The sequence below is a fragment of the Nicotiana sylvestris genome, chromosome 11, assembly GCF_000393655.2.
Source record: "Nicotiana sylvestris chromosome 11, ASM39365v2, whole genome shotgun sequence".
In the NCBI taxonomy this organism is placed as follows: Eukaryota; Viridiplantae; Streptophyta; class Magnoliopsida; order Solanales; family Solanaceae; genus Nicotiana; species Nicotiana sylvestris.
In genome coordinates this window covers 124,942,513-124,965,513 of record NC_091067.1, presented here as the reverse complement: position 1 = coordinate 124,965,513, position 23,001 = coordinate 124,942,513, and the positions used below count along the sequence as shown (strand labels likewise).

General features: G+C 36.4%; 1 protein-coding gene across 7 annotated transcripts; it reads left to right on the top strand.

Moving 5' to 3' along the window:
- The first annotated feature begins 14,321 nt into the window (after positions 1-14,321).
- On the top strand, positions 14,322-22,717 carry LOC104248968 (pentatricopeptide repeat-containing protein At2g15820, chloroplastic). 7 transcript variants are annotated; one of them, XM_070162555.1, is made up of 6 exons: positions 14,322-14,897; positions 17,802-19,812; positions 20,728-20,787; positions 21,161-21,518; positions 22,015-22,088; positions 22,321-22,717. In XM_070162555.1, the coding sequence occupies exons 1-2, from the start codon at positions 14,391-14,393 to the stop codon at positions 19,686-19,688; spliced, it is 2,394 nt and encodes a 797-aa protein (XP_070018656.1). In that variant the 5' UTR covers positions 14,322-14,390; the 3' UTR covers positions 19,689-19,812; positions 20,728-20,787; positions 21,161-21,518; positions 22,015-22,088; positions 22,321-22,717. The 7 variants fall into 7 exon arrangements, with proteins under 7 accessions (XP_070018656.1, XP_070018653.1, XP_070018654.1 ...); XM_070162552.1 differs by having other exon boundaries at positions 22,292-22,717; XM_070162553.1 differs by having other exon boundaries at positions 22,015-22,116.
- The last annotated feature ends 284 nt before the right edge of the window (positions 22,718-23,001 follow it).

Below are 23,001 nucleotides of genomic sequence, written 5' to 3'. Positions count from 1 at the left end.
TATACTGGGCATACATGCTACTTCCATTGTCAAAAACAGGAATGAAAATTATTATACAGTACATGATTTCTAATGTAACAATTTATGTATAAAAGTCACTCTTCAGGTCTTTTCTTTTGTATTCATGCTCAACTTTCCAATTACATTTGACAGAGTATTAGTCATGTACCTGGTATAGAGAGACAAAAGAAGAAGGAAGTGATCAGCTGGGCAGTATGCAGTAAATACAGCAGCAAACAGATACACAACAAACACAGCAACAACCAACTGAACCAAGTGTCTTCCACAGCCACAGACAACCAACAGTGATCTCCCAGAATACAAAGACTAACAAATAGCCGAGTGCCAAGCCAGTAATCCCAGGAAATAGTAAAGAAATAGCAGCAATAACTGAGGGTTCAGATGCAGCAAAACCACCAATTCAACAACCACAAACAACTCAGTCAATGCAAGCAACAGAACTTGGCCAAGACAGCTTGACCAATATGCACTCTTATACAACTTTCAGGCAGTGTTTGGTTACAATCTATTTGGAAACTAACTTATGTTATTCAGCTTTCTTTAAACTCAGTAAAACTTTTTAGACTAAAAGTTTCAGCTTTCAAACTAAAAATTCCAGCCTTTTCCCTCTTTTTTTTTTCTGAAGACTAAAAGTCCAGCCCTTTTTCAGTTCTCAAATGGCCTATTTATAAGCCAAAGTGACCAAGTGCAGCTAAGCTGCCCCCATGCTGCAACTTGCAGCCTGCCCTTACCCTGTTAAACCCATGCTTGAGCATCTCTTGATGCCAGCCCCCTTTGTTCCCCACGCCTGGTTTATTCTTTAATCCAGGATTATGGGCTTATTTTAGTATTCCTTTTAAACCCATACTCTTGTGTCTTGTCCCCCCATTGGCATTAGTTTAATCCTAATTTAGTACCCCATTTGTCAGCTCACTTAAACTAATCACTTTTGTTCTTTTTAACACCCCAGAATACCCCTGTCAACCTTGATTATTACTGCCCCTGCCTACTGCAACATCAGGGCATTTTTTGAACTGATGAAAGTTCGAACTCAAGACTGCCTGGGCTGAACCTTTTCAGTCAGTTTTATAGTGCAAACAAACCATTTCAAACAATGCTGGGGCATACAGTCAGTGACAAAGCTCAATTAATCATGCGACCTTATTAGCTCATTCGATTTATTAGTTATAGAAAGCTAATCGACGATTTTTATCGAGTCGACTATACTAATTATAACAGGTAATAATCAATCGCTCACATAAACAATATGTTTAGGGACCTAAAGGGCATCAGACAATTCTGTGTTCAAAAACTGGGAACCTATATAAGTTTATTCACTTGACGACCAATCTAATCGAACATGTTCATCACATAGTACATTCAGAATACACCCATAGAAAATCAACCGACCAAAGAAAAAGGTCTTTAAAGAGATGAAAGAAATCTGGATGAAAAATAACAAAAATAACAAACAAACCCAAAGAAATATGATGACAACTTAATTAGAACCAAACAAAGAGAGGAAAACGTACCGAAAATGTTTAAATCACACAGACCCAAATCTGATTCATCTTCGAACTTTTGAGGCCGAACAAACTTTAATCAGGGTGTTCTCACATGAGAGCACCTTGATTAAGGTCTATTAGACCTCAAACCCATGTCAAAACTGGCCGGGTTCCCCAGGTGCATGTGTTTCAAAAGTCTGGATTTCCAGATCTGGATTTTTGGGAGTTGTGGGTAGATTCGGACCAAACCAAGTTTGGTTTGGTCACGAGGAAGGTCAGGGGAGTGTCTGGTACAAAGATGGTGAGGTTTGGTGTAGATCGAGTTTTGTCTCGAATCTTCAAATCCAGATTCGAGACGATAGGAGATGATTCGAGGTTCGTGGTTAGTGGATTCGTGTTCAGGGGAGTGAGGGGTCTTAGGGTGTTCGGGAGGTGGCCACCGGCGTTCATGCCGCCGGGTTTTGGTGGAAGGGGAACTAAGGCGGCTTGCTAGGGTTTGGGGGTTTCAGGCTGGGGAAGGAGACGAGTGAGGGGTGGGGTTCGGATAGGGGGTGCGGGGTGAAGGGTCAAGTTTATATATGGAAGGGGAAGAGAGATTGGAGCCGTTAGATCAAGTGATCTGAACGGCTTAGATCTATTGGTGGGTAACAGGACGGGGTCGTTTGGTATGGGAACGGGGTCGTTTTGGTTTAGGTGAGGGGTTGGGTTGAACCGGCTAAATAGGTCGGGTCCTGAGGGAAGCCAGGGACCATTGGATCAATGAGGTTGGACGGCTCAGATCAACTTGCCTGAAACGGCGTCGTTGAGGTGAGTTGGACAGCCTGATCTGGACCGTTCCTTTGAATCAGATCAACGGCTTCAAATGGGGACGCCGATACGACGTCGTTTGAGTCCGTGCTTGGGCAGGCTGGATTTGGACTGGATCAGTGTTGGTTTGGGCCTGTTTTTGTTCCATTTATTTTGGGCCCAACCGATTTTCTTCTTTTTTTTTTCTAGTTTCATTTTTCTTTTGAAACAAACAAAAAAAATGAAATAAAATAAAATAATAGACAATAAAATAATGAAATTAAAACTAAACAACAATGGAACATTTTAACACAATTATCACCAAATATTCAAGTAAGTTAACTAAAAGCCTAGAACGAACGATGCACACATATGTATATATATATATATATATTTTTTTGAATTTTCTTTTACTGACACATATTTTTGTATTTTTGTTTGGTAATGACTAGATGTAAAATGGACAGACCCATAAATGACTAACAACACATGTCACGGAAAACTCGAAAAATTGTACAGCGAAATCATTTGTCACTATTTTTATTTTCTTTTGGAGCGATTGCTCGTAAAGCAAAAATCACGTGCTTACAGCTGCCCCTCTTTGCCCGAAGACACGAAGGGTTTTCGCGCAAAGATAAAGCGAGCGATTTTTGCCCGTCCGAATACTCCGTGTGAAGTCCCCAGCAGAGTCGCCAGAGCTGTCGCACCTCCTTTTTCCGCCCCCGCGAGGGTACAAGGAGTTTTTTCCAATTAAAGGACAGTCGAAACGGGATTGGTTTAATTATTTCAGAGTCGCCACTTGGGAGATTTAGGGTGTCCCAAGTCACCAATTTTAATCCCGAATCGAGGAAAAGAATGACTCTATATTACAGTCTGCGTACCAGAAATCCGGATAAGGAATTCTGTTAACCCGGGAGAAGGTGTTAGGCATTCCCGAGTTCCGTGGTTCTAGCACGGTCGCTCAACTGTTATATTCGGCTTATTTATCTGATTTTTAATACAATTATGAACCATGTGCAAATTTTATCTTTTACCGCTTTATTATCATTATTTTTTAGGAATGTGAACATCGCTTAAAACATATCTTTGGACTGTGTCACATGAAATGCACCCACAATCCGAAACATATTTTATTTGATGTTTTAGGATTTAGATTTGGGTCGCATGAAATGCGCATCCGAGTTTAAGAAGGTAAAATTAATTAAATCGCGCCTAAAGAGTCTAGCGCGTCATTATCTTTGGGGAAGGAAGTAAAATTCACTAAACAATCCATCCCAAATTCTAAGTAATAATTTTTTTTTAAATAATTAAATAAATAAATGAGATTGGAGAATCCTGTAAATTTGTATTATTTACATCTATTTATTTTTAGCGAAATCCTTCCTTATTTTAAGAATATCCCTTAATGACTACCTTTTTATTATTACTAAGTTTATCTATAAATATAAAATCAATATCTACATTCTTGAAAATAACATATTAAATAGAAGAGAAAAACAAATATTAACAGAAAGTAATAAAAATTATAATCATAAATACAACATGGAATTGTCGAAAAATAAAATAAAAAAATAAAATAAAAAAATTATCCCATAGTTGGATTAAAATTCAAATTGTTAGTAAGACTTAAGCTTATTGAAACTAATTATTTACAAATACTGAAAATTGAAAGAAAGAAAAATAAAAACTTGATTACTAAACCATATTTCTAACTTTGTTTTAATTCACATCATGTCCTAACACTTGTTCGCAAACTAATTCATGTTATAAATGAAATTGACTACATGATTCTGATTAACTTATCGTTGACGAAAAACCTTATGAATAAGGAACTTAGTTAATTTTTGCCAAACTGATTCAATAACGCCATTTTTACGTTATTTCTTCTATTTTTTTTTATTAAACAGTTTTAATTAATAATCAGGCTTAAATATATTTCCTAATAATCTGGTTAAGGCGTTATTTAATATGTCGCTATAATATGCCTAGTTATGCCAATGACAGTGATTTACAGAATAATAATACATGAATAACCTAAATACAATACAAAAAATTAAATTAAACTAAATTAAAAATTTAACACTCCATTCTTCATTTCAGCTTACAAAATGCCAAAATTACAGTTGTGTACCTGATATTGTCAATATAAGAAGAAGAAAGTCAGCAACGTAATACGTAACACAGCAACAGCAACAATAACCAGCAATAACCAGTCAACGAAAATCCCAGTGACAGCTTTGAAAAATTCAAAATAAAATCCAGGAATGCCAAAAATAACGGACAGAAACCAAGGAAAATTTTCAGATTTTTGAAAGGCTAGTTAATCTTCAACCCTTAATTTCTACACCTGTATATCAGAATATTTATCAGGTGTGTACTACTTTCTCTTCTAATTTTCAACTTTTTTTTTTATTCTTTCTTTGTATGTTTTTCTTTTCTTGAGAGTTTCAATGTTTTTTTTCGGAATAAATGTTCAGCTCTTTTTTTTTTCTAATCTCTCTTTTTTTTCTGTCCGTGTATTTCTCTTCCCTGTGTTTTTTTTCTCTCGTATCTGTCTCTGTGTATTTCTCCTCCCCCTTGTGTTCAAGACTTCACATATATATAACCCATCCCATAAATCCTTAATCAATTAAATCAATACTTTTTCTCTACCCAACTCATTATCTTTCCACTCATCCCCATTACATTAAATAAACATATCACACCACCCCATTATATTTTGTCCCCCATGCTTTATTTAAAATAATGCAAGATTCCCATTTAATTTAAATCTTGTCCCCCCTTTATATTAAATAATCATATCACAACCCACCCCATTTCATTTTGTCCCCCATGCTTCAAATAAACAATTTCAAAATGTACAATTCCTAAACTACCCCTTCCGACCTTACTGAAATTACCAAACTACCCCTGAACGTATTACAAATTTACCAAACTACCCATCAGCTATAACACATCAATTAATCAAACTTAACCAAAATATAGACAATATGATCAATTTCTAACAATGTTCAAACAACAATATGAACACGGATGAACATCATAACAACAATATCACATGAACATGATTTTAACAACATTTCAACAACAAATCACATGAACACAAATTGAACAACCAAGAACAACTAAAATTTGATTGAACAATATTTTTAGCAACAACAAACCTATTTTTCGGATTTAAACAACAACAACAATCAAACAAGTATATTTAGATTCTTAAATTCAATAATATTGAACTTAAAATCAACTCTAACAACATTACAACAAACAATTCTTATATTAAACTTTAAACAAGATTATGAGACCAATTCAAGAAATAATCACAAATGATAAACAAGAAATCAAACTATACAAAATTCGGATTCAAGATCATCCAAACAAAGTATGAACATGAATGAATCTATTTAACACAACAAACATGACGGATTAAACGATTAAATCAATATATTCCTTTAACACAACTAAATTCTTTAAACAAATAACAAGATCGACGAAGAAACAATTATGAACTTAAACTTGAACTTAACAATACTAACAATTTCTAACAATACATAAACACATGAAACAAATTGAAGAAATAGTTAATTAAATTTCAATTTGAATCTAACAAACAACAAACTAACAAATATTCACTTAAACAATAATACAAACATGAAATGAATATGAAAACAACTAATTAAACTTCTATTTTGAAATCTGAAAATTAATTTTAACAAAGCACATGAACATGAACAAACTAGAAAAAATGATTTCAACGATAAACAACGAACAAAACAAGAATCAAATATTTAACGATTTTAACTTTTAGAAATATAAAAACGAAATATGGACAAAATAAAACTCAAAAACAACTAACCGGAGATGAATCAACGAAGAACTTTGATTGTAAACAAATCTGTCCGAGCCTCGACCAAAGCTCGAACAAATGACGACGAAGACGAAGAGAAGATGAAGCAGCCCGTAGCTACTGCCGCGACGAGCAGCAGCAGCAGTCCGTCCAACACCTGCTGCGACGAGCAGCAGCAGCACGACGTCAAGACAGCGGTCACGGCGACAGGCAGCAGCAGTCCGGCGGCGACAGGCAGCAGTACATCGCGGACAGCCATGGACGACGACATGGTCGACGTCGAAGCTCGTCCATGGCTGTGTTCGTTTGGTTGTTTGATTGAGACAGAAGCAGCAGCAGCTGGTCGATCATGGCAGCGGCAGTCCATCGAGGAGGATGACGGGAAGACGATGCACCGGCAGAAGCAACGGGGAGCAGAAACGGGCAGCAGTGCGCACAACGGAGGTTTGACGAAGAAGATGAAGCAACAGAGAAACCATGGACAACGTCGACGGAAAAGATGAAGACGTGAAGATGGAGGGGAAGCCATGGTTGGGGTGTAAGGGGGGCAGCCATGGTTGTGTTTTTTTTAGCTTGGGGAAGATGATGAAAAGAGAGAAAGAGAAGAAAGGGGGGGGGGGCGGATTGGTTAGGTCTTTTTAGGGTTTTTTTTTTTTTGTGTTGTTTGTAAGATAATAGGATGTTGGGTTATGGACTGGGTCGACCCAGTTCGAAATGGACTGGGTCGTAGGGAAGATTGGGCCAATTTTTGGGCCTGTGGCTTGAAATTGAAGAAGAGGCCTAATTCCGACTTTCTTTATATTTTTGCTTTCTTTTCTTCTTTTATTTCTCTAAAACTAAATTATAAAAATACTTAAACTATTATTAAGAATTAAATTAAGTTATAAAAGCGCAAATTAACTCCCAATAACAATTAACGCACAATTAAGTATTAATTAAGCATAAAATTGTATATTTGGACATTAAATGCTAAAAATGCAAACGATGCTTATTTTTGTAATTTTTTAATTTTTGTAAAACAAATTTAATTACTAACAACTATAGAATTAAATCCTACATGCAAAATGCGACATATTTTTGTATTTTTTATTAATTTATCAAATAAACACGCACAGACAAATACAAATAATTATTCAAAATATCACAAAATATCACAAAATTGCACACCAAAGAAAAATCATTTTATTTTTGGATTTTTTGGGAGTAATTCTCATATAGGGCAAAAATCACGTGCTTACAGCTGCCCCTCTTTGCCCGGATACACGAAGGGTTTTCGTGCAAAGATAAAGCGAGCGATTTTTGCCCATCCGAGTACTCCGTGTGAAGCATTTTTTGAAGACACAACAACACTTAATGCTAATTTCAAACAATGAAAGAAAGCAGAAGATTTTTTTTTAGTTTTTTTTTATTTGAAAGTTTAAATATTTTTTCGGAATTTTCTCTCTCTTAAATGTTCAGCCCTTTTTTTCTCTCTTATTCTCTTTCTGTCAGATTTTTTTCCTCTCTATCTGTATTCTCTCGTATCTCTTTGTCCTCCTCTCTTGATTTCAAGACTTCTATATATATATCTCATCCCATAAATCTTTTAATCAATTAAAATCAACCCATTTTCTCTACCAAACCCATTATCTTCCCACTCATCCCCATTACATTAAATAAATATATCACACCACCCCATTATATTTTGTCCCCCATGCCTAACATAAACAAATACAAGATTCCCCCACACTAAAATTTGTCTTGTCCCCCCTTTATATTAAATAACTATATCACAACCCACCCCATTTCATTTTGTCCCCCATGCTTCACATAAAAAATTACAAAATATACAATTCCTAAACTACCCCTCTGACCTTATTGCAATTACCATTTTAACCCTGAACGTACTACAAATTACCAAACTACCCCATCAGCTATAACAATCAATTAATCAAACTTAACCAAAATATAGACAATATGATCAATTTCTAACAATGTTCAAACAACAATATGAACACGGATGAACATCATAACAACAATATCACATGAACACAAATTGAACAACAAAGAACAACTAAAATTTGATTGAACAATATTTTTAGCAACAACAAGCCTATTTTCGGATTCAACAACAACAACAATCAAACAGGTATATTTAGATTTCTAAATTCAATAATATTGAACTTAAAATTAACTCTAACAACATTACAACCAACAATTCCTATATTAAACTTTATGAGACAAATTCAAGAAATAATCATAAATGGTAAACAAAAAATCAAGCTATATAAATTTCGGATTCAAGAACAATCAAACAAAGTATGAACATGAATGAATCTATTTTTTTTTAAAACAACAAACATGACGGATTAAATGACTCAAACAACATTAATAATTTCTGGAAAATATATAACAACATGAAACAAATTGAAGAAATAATCAATTAAATTTCAATTTGAATCTAACAAACATCAAACTAACAAATTCTTACCTAAACAATAAAACAAACATGAAATAAACATGAAAAACCACTAATTAACTTTCCATTTGAAATCTGAAAATTAACTCAATCAAAACACATGAACAAACTAAAAATTAATTCAACGATGAACAACGAACAAAACAAGAATCAAATATTTAACGATTTTAACTTTGAGAAATATAAAAACGAAATATGGACAAAAATAAAACTCAAAAACAACTAACCGGAGATAAATCAACGATGAACTCGATCGTAAACAAATCTGTCCGGGTTTCGACTCAAATAAAAAATAAACCTTCGAACTTTGACGAGACGAAGAAGATGAAGGAGCATGAACGATGGGGAGCAGTTGGAGAAGGAGATTGAAGCAGCTGCCGCGACGATGATGCCATGGACGATGATTAACTCACCAAAAACGTGAGCAACAACAACAGTTCGTCGAGGAGATGGAGGATGCAGCAGCAGCAGTCTTGAAGTGAGGAAGAAGAAGTAGCAACGTTGATGCCGGAGAAAGATGATGACGCAGCGGCGAGGGGTGGCTTCGAACCCACTGCTTCGACGGGCAGCAGCGGACGAGGCAGCAGAAGCGACGCAGCAGGAGCTTCGACGAGCAGCAGCAGCAGTCTTGAAGTGAGAAAGAAGAAGCAACAACGTTGGTTAAAGCTCGACGAAGAACGAAGGAGGAAGAGCAGCCATGGATGAGCTTTTTGAGCTCGACATGGAGAAGATGAAGACGCAATTGGGTCGTCCATGGTGAGGGTGAAGATGAAGCTGTGAGGGGTTGTTTGGACGTGATAATGGAGGGTAAAGGTCAGCCACGGGAGGGGTGTTTGGATGCTTGGAGAAGAAGAAGATAGGGAGGGGGCGGATGGGTTAGTATAATTTTAGGGTTTTCTTCTTCTTTTTTGTTTTTGTTTTGTAAAAAATGAAAGACAAAGGGGGTTTGGGTCTTTTGGGTTATGGACTGGGTCGACCCAGTTCGACATGGACTGGGTCGTTTTGGAAGATTGGGTATTTTTTGGGCTTGTGGCTTGAATTTGAAGAAGAGGCCTAATTCCGATTTTTTGTATTTTTGTTTTCTTTTTTCTTCTTTTATTTTTTCTAAAACTAAATTATAAAAATACTTAAACTATTATTAAGAACTAAATTAAGTTATAAAAGCGCAAATTAACTCCCAATAACAATTAACGCAGAATTAAGTAATAATTAAGCATAAAATTGTATATTTGGACATTAAATGCTAAAAATGCAAACGATGCCTATTTTTTGTGATTTTTATATTTTGTAAAACAAACTTAATTACTAACAATTGTAGAATTAAATCCTACATGCAAAATGTGACATATTTTTGTATTTTTTATTAATTTAGCAAATAAACATGCACAAACAAATACAAATAATTATTCAAAATATCCTAAAAATATCACAAAAATTGCACACCAAGAAAAATTATTTTATTTTTGGATTTTTTGGGAGTAATTCTCATATAGGGCAAAAATCACGTGCTTACAACTAGCACGTTCATATTCTTCCAAGAATGAATATGTATTCATAAATTACATGTTGTCACATTCACATTATGAATGGATCATATTCAACTATGTGTGCTTTACAAAATTTCATGTCAAATCGATCAAAATATACTTTCACAAAGTGAAGGATAATTTTGAGAATCCTTATTATTCTCATTACCACAATGATGATGATTATAATTTCGTCTATTGTCACATCCACATCCATTGATACCTTCACGGTAATAATTTTGTCTTTTCATACTTATTGTATATTGCTACCACATTCTCTTAAGGGAATGAGAATAAAGCAAATTGAATGGGACGTGTTTTCACTTTTTGTGCTCACAATCATACATGATTTGATCGTGGCAAGACAGAGAAATTTTACCACTTCGAGTGGTTATAATTTCTTACAAACTCTATTAGAGTTATAATCAAACTTTATTGTCTTTGCTGGTATATAAAATCAAATTATAGAATTTCAAGAATTTAAAAGAGAAAAATAAGGTAAAATACCTACCTTAAGTCCAGAATTTATTTATGAAGAAGTTCATGGATCAATTGACAATCATTATGCTCAATATTATGTACAAGTCAAGCATCATGCACGTATCCCAAAGCCTAGTGACCAAAGCAGGTGCCTCTATTCAATTGGTTAGAGTTTCATGATGATGACATATTATAGAACAATAATAGAAGAAGAAGAACATTGTAGAGGAAAGTAGAGAAAGGATTCTTATTGATTTGGGATGAATTACAATGGAATAGAACTCATTTATTTAAAGGGAAAAAGTTACTTAGCTACCAAGTAACAAACTCTAAAATCTTTAAAATATAAGTATTCACCTTAAATACAATTCTATTTATAACACTAGAAAAGTTTTGCTATATTTTTTAATGGAAAACTTTCAAAAATGCTATATTTTTTTTTAGTGTATTTGAATGTACTATTCAACTTTTTTATTTTTATTTTTCACGTGTATTTGAGTGGAGGCAAAAGGGGTGTTAGTTGCCTACATTAGGGCGATTAAGGACATGTATGATTGAGCTAAAACTCGGGTTAGGACTGTGGGAGGCGACTTGGAGCACTTCTAAGTTGCTATGGGTTTATACCAAAGATTTGCGTTCAGTTCGTTCTTATTTGCTCTGGTGATGGACGCACTGACACGATATATTCAAGGAGAGGTGCCATGGTGTATGATGTTTGCTGATGATATAGTTCTGATTGATGAGATGGGAGGCGGCATTAACGAGAGGCTTGAGATTTGGAGGCAAGCCATGGAGTCTAAGGGTTTCAAGTTGAGCAAGAATAAGAAAAAATAACTGGAATACAAGTTCAGCATTGAGCCGAGAGAAGCGAGCTTGGACATGAGGCTTGGATCATAGGTCATCTCCAAGTGAGGCAGTTTCAAGTGACTTAGGTTGGTTATCCAGGGGTTGGGGAGATCGACGAGGATGTCACACACCGTATAAGGGTGGGATGGATGAAATGGAGGTTAGCATCTGGAGTCCTGTGTGACAAGAAAATGCCACCAATACTCAAAGGTAAGTTTTATAGAACGGTGGTTAGACCAGCCATGTTATGTGGGGCAGAATGTTAGCCAGTTAAGAACTCACATATCCATAAGATGAAAGTAGCAGAGATGAGGACGTTGAGGTGGATGTGCAGGCACACTAGGATGGATAAAATTAGGAATAAAGATATTCGGAAGAAGGTGGGTGTAGCCCCTGTGGTTGACAAGATGCGGGAAGTGAGGCTTAGATAGTTTGAGCATATATGGATGAGAAACCCAAATGCCCCAGTCAGGAAGTATGAGCGATTGGCTTTGGTGGGTTCGAGAAGAGGGATAAGGCGGCCTAAGAAATATTGGGGAGAGGTGATCAGGCAGGCATGACGTGGCTTCAGATTTTCGAGTACATAACCCTTGATAGAAAGATGTGGAGGTCGAGCATTAGGATGGTAGGTTAGGAGGTAACTAAGCATTTTTCTACTTCGTTCGAGGTGAGAGGCTTGTTTGATAAGGTTTTGTCCTAGGCTGCTAGCGGTTATTGTTGTGTCTACTCTATTATTATGTTTTCATAGTATCAGGCTTTATTTAATGGTTTTTGTTATTGTTTTCATCCATTTTCTAATTCTTATGATGTTGCAATTATTCCCATAGTTCTATTGATGGTATTGATATACTGTCTCTTTTTGTCTTCTTGAACCGAGAGTCATTCGAAAACAACCTCTCTACTCTTCGAGGTAAGGGTAAGGTCTGCGTACACCCTATCCTCCCCATACCCCACTTGTAGGAATTCATTGGATTGTTGTTGTTTGTTGCTGTTGTTGTGTATTTGAGTGTATTTGAATATACTATTCAATTGTATCCAACCTTATTTGATGTTGCAAGGTTGAACGTATTCAATTGTATTTGAATGTATTTACACTAAAAATGATGAAATGAAGAAACAGTCAAATCCGTCAAATCTCCATACAAAATACACTGTATTTTAGAATGAAGAATACAATCAAACCCGGTCGGGTCTCCGGCGAAACACAAACTACCACTGTGTTTACACTAAAACAATGAAAAATACATTCAAATCCAGTCAAATCTCCGGCAAGAGTACAAATATACTATATTTAAAAATGGAGAATACAATCAAATACCGTCGGATCTCTGACCAAAATACAAAATACACTTTAGATCTCTGACGAAATACAAAAATATATTGTATTTATACAATAATTTCCCGGCGTGAAAGGTAGTGGAGGAGAAAGAGGCAACTTTTTTTTCTGGCAAGAAAAACAACGGTGAAGGAATAAGTTTTCGATCAGACGAATACACTAAGATGTGAAAAGAAGGAAAAGAATCCATGAATTTCGACATCTCCGTTAGATCCAGATCCAGTGACCGCTCTGATCTTCCTCCTCCATTGTTTCTACTGTCGGTAATTGACCTATTGTGAACTTCTTGATTTACAGATCTAGATCTGACGATGGAGATGAGACAAGGGAGGGGATAGGGGGAGAAAGAGGGGGGGGGTGGATCTGATGGTGGAGATAAGAGAAGGGAGAGAGAAAGGGGCAGCTATTTGGCTAGACTCCGGTAGGGCTCCGCCAAAACCGACAGCCTTGCCGAGGGCGAAGAGAGAGGGAAAATGAGAGAGATTTGAGGGATAAGAGAGAGAGAGAGGATTGAGGGGAAAGATTGATACAATGTAATAACTCTATGTATTTGGCATAACTAATGGGTAAATTGTAGCTATGGAAAGTAATTAAATTAAAAATTAGTTATTATCCATAAATAGATCTTAGATTTAGCTATGACAGGTAGATTCTCCCTTTTTAATTAATCTATAATTGGATTAAAGACAGGAGAATTTGCAAAATGCTTGTGTAACTAAATGTTCCATGGAAGCTCACTCAATACACCAATTCAATCAAGTCAATTTGTATAGAGCATACAAGTAACTAGGGGTGTTCATAAAAACTCGAAAATTGAATCAAACCTAAAATCGAATCAACAACCAAAAAACTTGATACTTTTTTGGTTTGGTTTTGTTTTGTTTTGTTTTTGGTTTTGACTTTAAAAACAGATCAAATTTGGTTTGGTTTAGTTTTGATTTTAATAAAAAAATAATCGATCCAAGTTGGCTATAGAAGTAGCTATTTAAAATTTGTTATTATATATATATATATAAAGTTTATTAAAATTTTATGGTACATATTAATCTTTTGCACTTTTAGTCTAGTTCTTTGCTATTATAATAATCTAGTTCTTTGTCTTTACCTTCTAGTTTGATTGATAATTTTTTTAGCTAAGTACAATAATCTATTTTATGTTAAAAATAATCTATTTTAATTTTAATTAAGTCCTTAAATCATTCATCACTATTTGATTCAATAATCATAAATATATCTTGGTAAATGACAGATTTCTCAAAGAGCACTTGGTTTGATAATGTTGTGTTGGAAATGTAGTATGTGTTTGATAGTGCATGTCTTATATGTAAGAGAAATCCGATAAATAACCAAAAAAATCGAATCAATACGAACCGACTTAATTGATTTGATTTAATTCCAATATTTGAAAAGTCGACTTACTTGATTTGGTTTCTGGACCGATTTAAGCCGAACCATAAACACCCGAGTAACAGTTCAATTTAATTTGTATATAATACCCAACTTTTAAGATTATTTGGTATTCGAAATGAATGAATATTCCAGTTTGAAGAGCTAGCAGGCAACACTAGACTGGATAAATGGCAAGTACATAGTACTCTGCTTCTTTATGATGATAATTTCCTTTGTCCAATACCCCATGAGCACAGCCCTCACTTTCCTCCACTCTCTCTCCTCCTCCCCTTTCCACCACCGTCACCGCCCCCGCCTCTTATCCACCTCATCACCCTTTTCCCTTCCCCTAAAACCCCTTTCATTTTCTCCCTTATCCACTTTACCCCAACAAGTTCTGTTTTCATCCCATGAAATCCAAGGCAATAACAATTTGGACATTTCTTCATCTGTGTTTCCTGAAAGTTTCAATTTTGACGAGTCTTTTGATTCTACTGAGCTGAAAAAGTTCGAAACACCGGCCGTTGAAGTTAGTGAACTAGAGGACATTCCTGATCAATGGCGTAGGTCAAGATTAGCTTGGCTTTGTAAGGAACTTCCTGCACATAAAACACCTACTATGGTTCGGATTCTTAATGCACAGAGGAAATGGCTTAAACAAGAAGATGCTACTTACATTGCTGTTCATTGTATGCGTATTCGTGAAAATGAAGCTGCTTTTCGGGTAATATGTTAATCACCTTTGTTTAGGTATTTTTTGGTTTGCTGTCTATTGTGTTCTCTATCAGTCTTTGTTAGCTTGATCATGTATGATGACATGAATTGAGCTTAAATGAAGCAGCCAGGATTCATAGAGCCGAACCAACTAGCTCGGAACTGAGGCATAGTTGTTGTTATTGTATCATTTGTAGCTTGACTTATCATTAGCTATTATGTGGAAGAAAGTTGCTAGAAATATTGGAGAATGTGGAGAAAATTGTTAATGCAACTTATGTTGCTGTTTACTGTATGTACGTTCAACACAACAACAACAACAACCACCTAGTATAATTCCATAAGTGGGGAGGGTAGGATGTACACAGCCTTACCTCTTTTCTGGAAGGGCAGAGAGACTGTTTCCGATAGACCCTCGGCTAAAGAAGGTGAAAGAAGCCCTGATAGCAAGTAATAGCAAGACAAATAATTAGAAAACTAAATCGAAGATAGCAATAGAGAATATGAAAGAGGTACCGATAACAAGTACTACCTCCGGTCCAAAATAAGTGATTTTTTGGCCTTTTTTTGTGGTCCAAAATAAGTGATTTTTTCAAATTGCAAGAATGAATTAATTATTTTTTTCCAACATTGTCCTTGGAGTAAATAGTGTTTGAATATGTGTTAGGAGTGTTTATGTGAAGAGATAGTAAAGGTGAATTTGTCAATTTATGTGAAGAGATATGTGTTAATATTGTCAATTTCATTGCTAATTAATGTTAAAAGGTGAATTTCTTAATCTGTGTGAAAACAACTTAAAAATCACTTATTTTGGACCGGAGGGAGTAATAGCAAGACAATATATTTAGAAAACTAAATCCAAGGCAGCAAACGAGAATATGAACGAATTACTGCTAGCAAACTACGGAATTATAGATGGCAAGTAATAACAAAACAAGACATGCAAATATAGCAAACTAAGGATAAAAAGGTACCATACTAGCACTAATACTATCGAATTAGAGAAGACAAAGGGGTTTACAACTACCTACTAACCTTCTACCCTAATCTTCAACCTCCACACCCTTCTATCTAGGGTCATGTCCCCGGTTAGCTCAAGCTGCGCCATGTCCCGCCTGATCACCTCTCCCCAAGACTTCTTTGGCCTACCTCTACTCCTCCTCTCACCTCCCAAGGCCAACTTTCACTCCTTCTGACTAAGGCTTCTATGCTTCTTCTCTTAACATGCCCGAACCATCTCAGCCTCGCCTCACGCATCTTTGACTCCACAGGGGCCACTCTCACCTTGTCCCGAATAACTTCATTCCTAATTCTATCCAACCTAGTATGCCCACACATCCATTTCAACATCCTCATTTCAGCTACTTTAAGGACATGAGAGTTCTTGACTGGCCAACACTCTGCCCCATACAACATAGTCGGTTTAACCACTACCTTGTAGAACTTGCCCTTAAGTATCAACGACACATTCTTATCACACAAGACAACGGAAGCGAGCCTCCACTTCATCTACCCTGCTTCGATACGGTGTGTGACATCCTCCTCTATCTCCCCATCCTTCTGAATTATAGACCCCAGAAACTTGAAACTCTCTCTCCTGGGAATGACTTGCGTATCAAGCCTCACATCCCCGTCCGTCTCCTGGGTAAAACCGCTGAACTTGCACTCCAAGTATTCTAGCTTGGTCTTGCTCAACTTAAATCCTTAGACTCCAGAGTATGTCTCCAGACCGCCAGCCTCTCGTTAACGCCACCCTGCGTCTCATCAATCAGGACTATGTCATCCTCAAATAACAAGCACCAAGGCACCTCCCTTGAATGTGTTGTGTCAATGAATCCATCGCCACATTGACGCGATGGTATGCGCGTTCGCAAGTGGTAGATTTCCTTTAGATTGGTCATTCTTGAAAAAGTTGCTGTCTTTTTGTGTTTTTGGTTATGTTGGTAAAAGTATTTGAATTGATCATTAGTGGCTTGACTTATCACTAGCTATTATGTGGAAGAAAACTGCCAGTAATATTTGAGAATATCGAGAAAATTGTTGTTGTAATTTTTTTTCTCTCTCTCTCTGTGCTTATTTGGCTTTTTTGATAAGAGACTGTGTTTGTTAAGCTGTTACAACTTGTATTTCAATTGGATTTTGGTGAAGTTTATACTGTGCTTGTTTTGGTTGTTCACAAGTTTCATTTTGGATGCATCAGTTGGAGAGGACTGTTTAATATAGCTTTGCAAGTTGAATACTTTTTATCTGCGTGTGTATCCTGTCTGTTGGTGGTGGCTACCTACAGCTAAAAATAAATTCATGAATAAATAAAAAATGCATAGTTGTGATTTGCATTGTTGTTTCGTTTGTACATTAAGGGGTCATTTGGTTTGATGGATAAGCAAAAATAATCCTGGGGTAATTTATACTTGGCAGAGGTGGAATAGTTAACCCCCCCCCCACCCCCCCCCCCCCAAAAAAAAACATTAAATATGACAGTCCCATTATTAATACAACATACCAAACGGTCAATAAGAAATAATATTAAGATAACTAATCCCAGTATAACTTGTCTTCAAACCAAACGACCCCCAAGTATTATACTAGCCAGCCTTCTAAAGGTTTAGTTTTTCATCTTCTCTGCACTTTAAAACTTCCATAGCAGTGTTAAAAAAATAATTGCCTAGGTTTTGCCAAGATTTTCATTTGGAACAATTGAGGAAGAGTAGCTATCAGCATTTTGCTTTCTTCCTCAAATTGAGATCTAAAGCTTTTGCATTTAATTGCCTCCACTTTTGTTAAACTGCTTATTTTTCCATTTTTCAGATATCTAACACATAACGGATCTAAATCACTCTTTATTAGGTATTTAAAATAGTAGAGTCTAAACTCTAAATCACAAAGATCTAAAAGTTTCTGTTGCGCATAACAGGTTTACAAATGGATGATGCAGCAACATTGGTTTCGATTTGATTTTGCTCTAGCTACAAAGCTAGCAGATTACTTGGGTAAGGAACGAAAGCACTTGAAGTGCCGGGAGATTTTTGATGACATTATTAACCAGGGACGAGTGCCGTCTGAATCTACATTCCATATTCTCATCATTGCCTATCTTAGTTCACCTGGCCCATCAGAGTTAGATGAAGCGTGTAACATCTACAATCGCATGGTGCACTTGGGAGGTTATAAGCCTCGGCTTAACTTACACAATTCTCTGTTTAAAGCTCTTTTGGGGAAGAAACCAGGCTCCAGTAAACACTTCCTGAAACAGGCAGAATTTATATATCAGAATTTAACTTCCTCGGGATTGGATATACACAAAGATATTTTTGGCGGTCTTATATGGCTTCACAGTTATCAGGATGTGGTGGATATGGAAAGAATTGCTGTGCTAAGAGCAGAGATGCGATCAAGAGGAATTCAAGAGAGCAAAGAGGTACTCCTGTCAGTCTTAAGAGCTTGCTCAAAGGATGGGGACCTGGAGGAAGCCGAACGAACTTGGTCAAAACTCCTCTCCGATGATCGTAGTCCTCCTTCACAAGCTTTTGTATATAAAATGGAAGTCTATGCAAAGATCGGAGAGCCTATGAAATCTTTGGAAGTATTTAGGAGGATGCAGAAACAACTGAGTTCCACCTCCGTTGCAGCATACTATAAGATAATAAAGGTGTTGTCTAAATCTCAAAGACTAGATCTTGCAGAGTCTATCATGTCCGAGTTCATAAACAGTGGTATGAAGCCGCTGATTCCATCATTCATCGATTTGATGGGAATGTATTCCATTGCAGGCTTACATGAGAAAATGGAGACTACCTTTCTCCGTTGCCGTGAAGTCTGCGGTCCAAACCAGACGGTTTTTAATATTTATTTGGATTCCTTGGTGCATACTGGCAATCTGAACCGGGCTGAAGAAATCTTCAATGAAATGCGTGGTGATGTTGCAATTAGTCTTGATTCTCGTTCTTGCAACAGTATTTTGAGAGGCTATCTGACCTCTGGAGAGTATGCAAAGGCAGAAAAGATATATGGTTTGATGCGCCAAAAGAAATACGACATTGAGATTGAATCTTCATTGATGGAAAAACTTGACTATGTTCTAAGCTTGCGGGAGAAAGTAGTTGAAGAACCTATTAAGCTGAAGCTCACAAAAGAACAGCGAGAGGTTTTGATGGGGTTGCTTCTTGGGGGTTTGCAAATTAGATCATATGGAGAGAGGAGGAGGAGAGTACATGCAATCCATTTTGAGTTCAATGCAGAGTCGAGGATCCACGCCATTTTAAAGGGACACATACACAATGAATTTCATCAGTGGTTAGGCTCTCACGATATGATGGTGGATGGCACTGATGATATTCCTAGTTCCTTTACTACCATCTCACATTCTTGTTTTACTTTCTATGCTGATCAATTCTGGCCCAATGGACGTCCTGGTATACCAAAACTTATACATAGATGGCTGTCACCTTGTGTTCTTGCTTATTGGTATATGTATGGCGGTTACAGGACATCTTCTGGCGATATTCTATTGAGAGTAAAGGGAAGTCGAGAGGAAGTTTTGAATATTGTTAAAGCGCTGAAAGACAAATCATTAGACTGCCGAGTAAAAAAGAGGGGGACGGTCTTTTGGATTGGTTTTCTGGGGGACAATGCTACATGGTTCTGGACAGTGGTAAAGCCCTTTATTCTTGGTGAATTAAAGGATCTCCTTAAAGCAGGTGGCTGCTCAAATGGATCCCTAGAAAACCAAAGAATCAATTTTTACAGTGGTTCGGGGTCTGACGAGAAGAATTCAGATTACAGCGATGCTGACACGTCATAGGGCCTCTTCTGATTGATGTACTGTTCTCTATGCCTTTATTGCAAGGTTTAATAGGTTATTTGAGGTTAAAAGTGTTGCTGCAGAATTCTGGCTGATAAGGTGCTCTAGTGGCTTCTTTTGATAGGTAACATTAACTCATTACTATCTCTTTGATGTGTATAGTAGTGGGTGAAAAACATATATGTAAACTAGCTCTAGAATAATCTTGTAGATTCCTCTGGTACAACACATTCGCTGAGATTTTCTCTTTCTTTGTTCCAATGACTGGTGTGGGTTACAGTTTCTTCTCTCTCTCTCTCTAGGCCGAGAGGTTTTTGCAAGGTGCCTCTTGGATTCTAGATCTGATATGTAGTTCTATTTTTGTACTTATGAGTAATCAATTACAGCTTCTTAAGCGGGAAGAGGAAATTTGTAGTTTTAACTAATCGAGATGCATAAGTTGAAAGCATGGATTTAATTAGGAGAGTATAAGGCAATTGGTTCTAATTCCAACAGAGACAAAAAATACTAGGTGATTTCTTTCCTTCTACCTGTGTTGGTGGAAGGTAGCAGGTATCCGATGGATTAGTGTTCACACAAATTGGCCCGAACATCACCATGATTAAGAAATGTAGGCTATAAGGAAATCCAGATATTCTCAAGTTACGATATCTTGTATTCAAGAGATTCTTTTTACTGTCTTGGTAGTTGGTACACAATCCTAGTCACCTTTGATTCTCATAAGTAGCAGCAAATTGTCATAATAAAACTGGTGTAGGAGCAGAAGGCTAAATTTGCTCGTTCCTTTTGATTTGCCTGTCTAGGTAGTGATTACTTTGTTTCATGTTGATCTTCCTTGTGGAAATAGTGCTTTTCTTTATCTCTTATTTATGTTTTTATTGTAATAAACTGCTTTGCCTAATAGCTATAAAAAGTAGTGATGTGTGTAATGTTTTTGTGCACTGCAACTAGGTCTAGAACAACATATATTGATCCTTAATGTGTTATATATATATATATATTTCATTCCTATAATCTTTTAATGTTGTTTATCAAGCAGAATGACTGTCTGGGCAGAGAATTTACCGAGTCAATCAAAATGGTGCAAAGTTCTTGCTAGGTAAGGAACTTTTTGTGGTCAAAATCACAAGTGTGAGATGAATAAAGGGCTGAGCACTTTTTCTCAGAGCTGAGAATGACAGTAGAATCACTAACTTTTTTATTTTTAACGCTAAAAGTATGTAATTTTGTTGTGGGGTGTGGGTGTGGGGGTGGGGGGAGTGGGTGGGTGGGGGTATGTCAGCTTCAGAATTGCGTCATGTCATAATATGCCAAATCAGTTGTATGAAACTCGGGATTTTGTTCATTGCAATTATTTAGTGAAAGTTGATGCTTACTCCCGTAGTAATGGAAGAGAGGATTTCATTGAATTTTTTCTCTGTTAATGACATGTTCCAGCATATGTTAGCAATCTTTCTTGTTAATTATTGCAGCTAGTCTAGTAACCTGATTCTCCAGTGAGGAAAAGAAGGTGACAAGAATAAGGCAGTGAAGAAGTTATCTGTCCTGAACTTAATAGGCCGCTATTTGACAAATCATCGATGTCTCTTTCCAATCATTCACTGCCACTGTGACTTGCTTTAATGTGCCCAAAATAATTACTTCATTGTTTTTCCACATGTTTCTAAGCCTTCTCTACAGTTTGATTAGTCAGATTTAGATAAGCCGCAGCTGTAAGAGAAACGACGCCAGAGGGGGTGGATATGATTGCATCATCAAGTACCCTGGTAAAAGTTGAAAATAGATCGTCTCATCTGATGTTATCAACAAAATACAAGATATGAGCCACAGGTTTGTTTTTTCTTTTTTGCCTATTCACATCCTTCAATATCTACACTTATTAGTGTTTCGAGTTTTTTTTTTCCGGTTGGGGTGGGAGGGGTGGGGGTGTGGGGATCTTTAGTAGTAGTGACACTCAGAGGCGGATCTAGGATTTCTAGAACATGAGTGCACCACGGAGGGGAAAAAATGCTAAGTGAGAATTGATCTCTGCTTCTTTGTTTAAATAATTAAGTATTGAACCAAGTGCACCATTCGACCTTTATGGAGCATGGGTGCCAATACATAATACTGGGCCAATTCTAGCAAATATGTACATAAGATACCTAGTTTGGCGGAGGGACCATGGGTTCACGTGCCCCATAATATGGGTTATAGATCCGCCCCTGGTGGCACTTCCTCTCTTCCACGGACTGATACTAATTGAGTACCAACATCAAGCTGTGCTATTATGATAATAGCCGGTGCCATACAAAGCACTTTCTGTTTCTATGTTTTCTGATTGCAGCTAGCACGATTGGCTGGAAGTAAACCTTGTAGAAAAGTGAATTGGAACAGAAGCCTATAGACTCAAGCGACCAGGTCGGTGAAAACTAACCCCAGATTCCATGTGAGTTATTATCCACATCATATACATTTGACGAATTGCACCAGAATGCTAAATTACATAAGCATTTATATTTTGGAAGATGGACAGATGAAACATGTCTGGTTTCTTTATTTCTGAATTGCTTTAAAACACATGCTGAAATTCTTCTCCATATAATATTCTTCAACACTTGCAGCTACTAAGAAGTTCTGTTTTGATTGATAGCATCGCCCGTTTTATCCCAAAAATGTTCAAGAAAAGGCTCCAAAGCTGTCCAGTATCTGTAACAGTGCCTCCTTATCATAATTAGAATGATTTTCATTTGCTAATAATCTGAAGAGATAAATCTGGAAAAACGTTGTTGGGAAGTTGCTGAACTGGGTCGATGATCTTTCTAATTAAATCATAGATTAGATTGCTAAATGCTCATTGTGGGTGGGGGTTTTGTTTAATGTGGTTATGGCATGAGAAAATTACTTGCTGAACCATGCCCGTATATTTCTCCTGTAAAGTTGATTAATGTTTTATATCGAATTACCTAGTAACTACTTATAATGGTATCAAATTCAATTTTAATTCAAACTTCATAATTGCCATAATATAAACAAAAGCTTATAAGGAATGATCAAGTTACATTCATAATTTATACACTGTAAAAGAAAATTTCCATAAGGAAATGGGGGTGAAGTGAAATGTACTAAAAGAAAGTTAAATGAATTTAAGTTTATTTATGATACAACTCACAAATGGTTGTATCCTTTTCAATCTTAAAACTAAAAGGTGTGGTAATTCAAAATGTTATAGGCGATGTTGGCTTATTGAAGAATGAATGACAAATAGTTTATTTTGCTTTTGAGGTCAAATGAGTTATATATATCCTAATCCTATCAAATAGACAAATTAGGA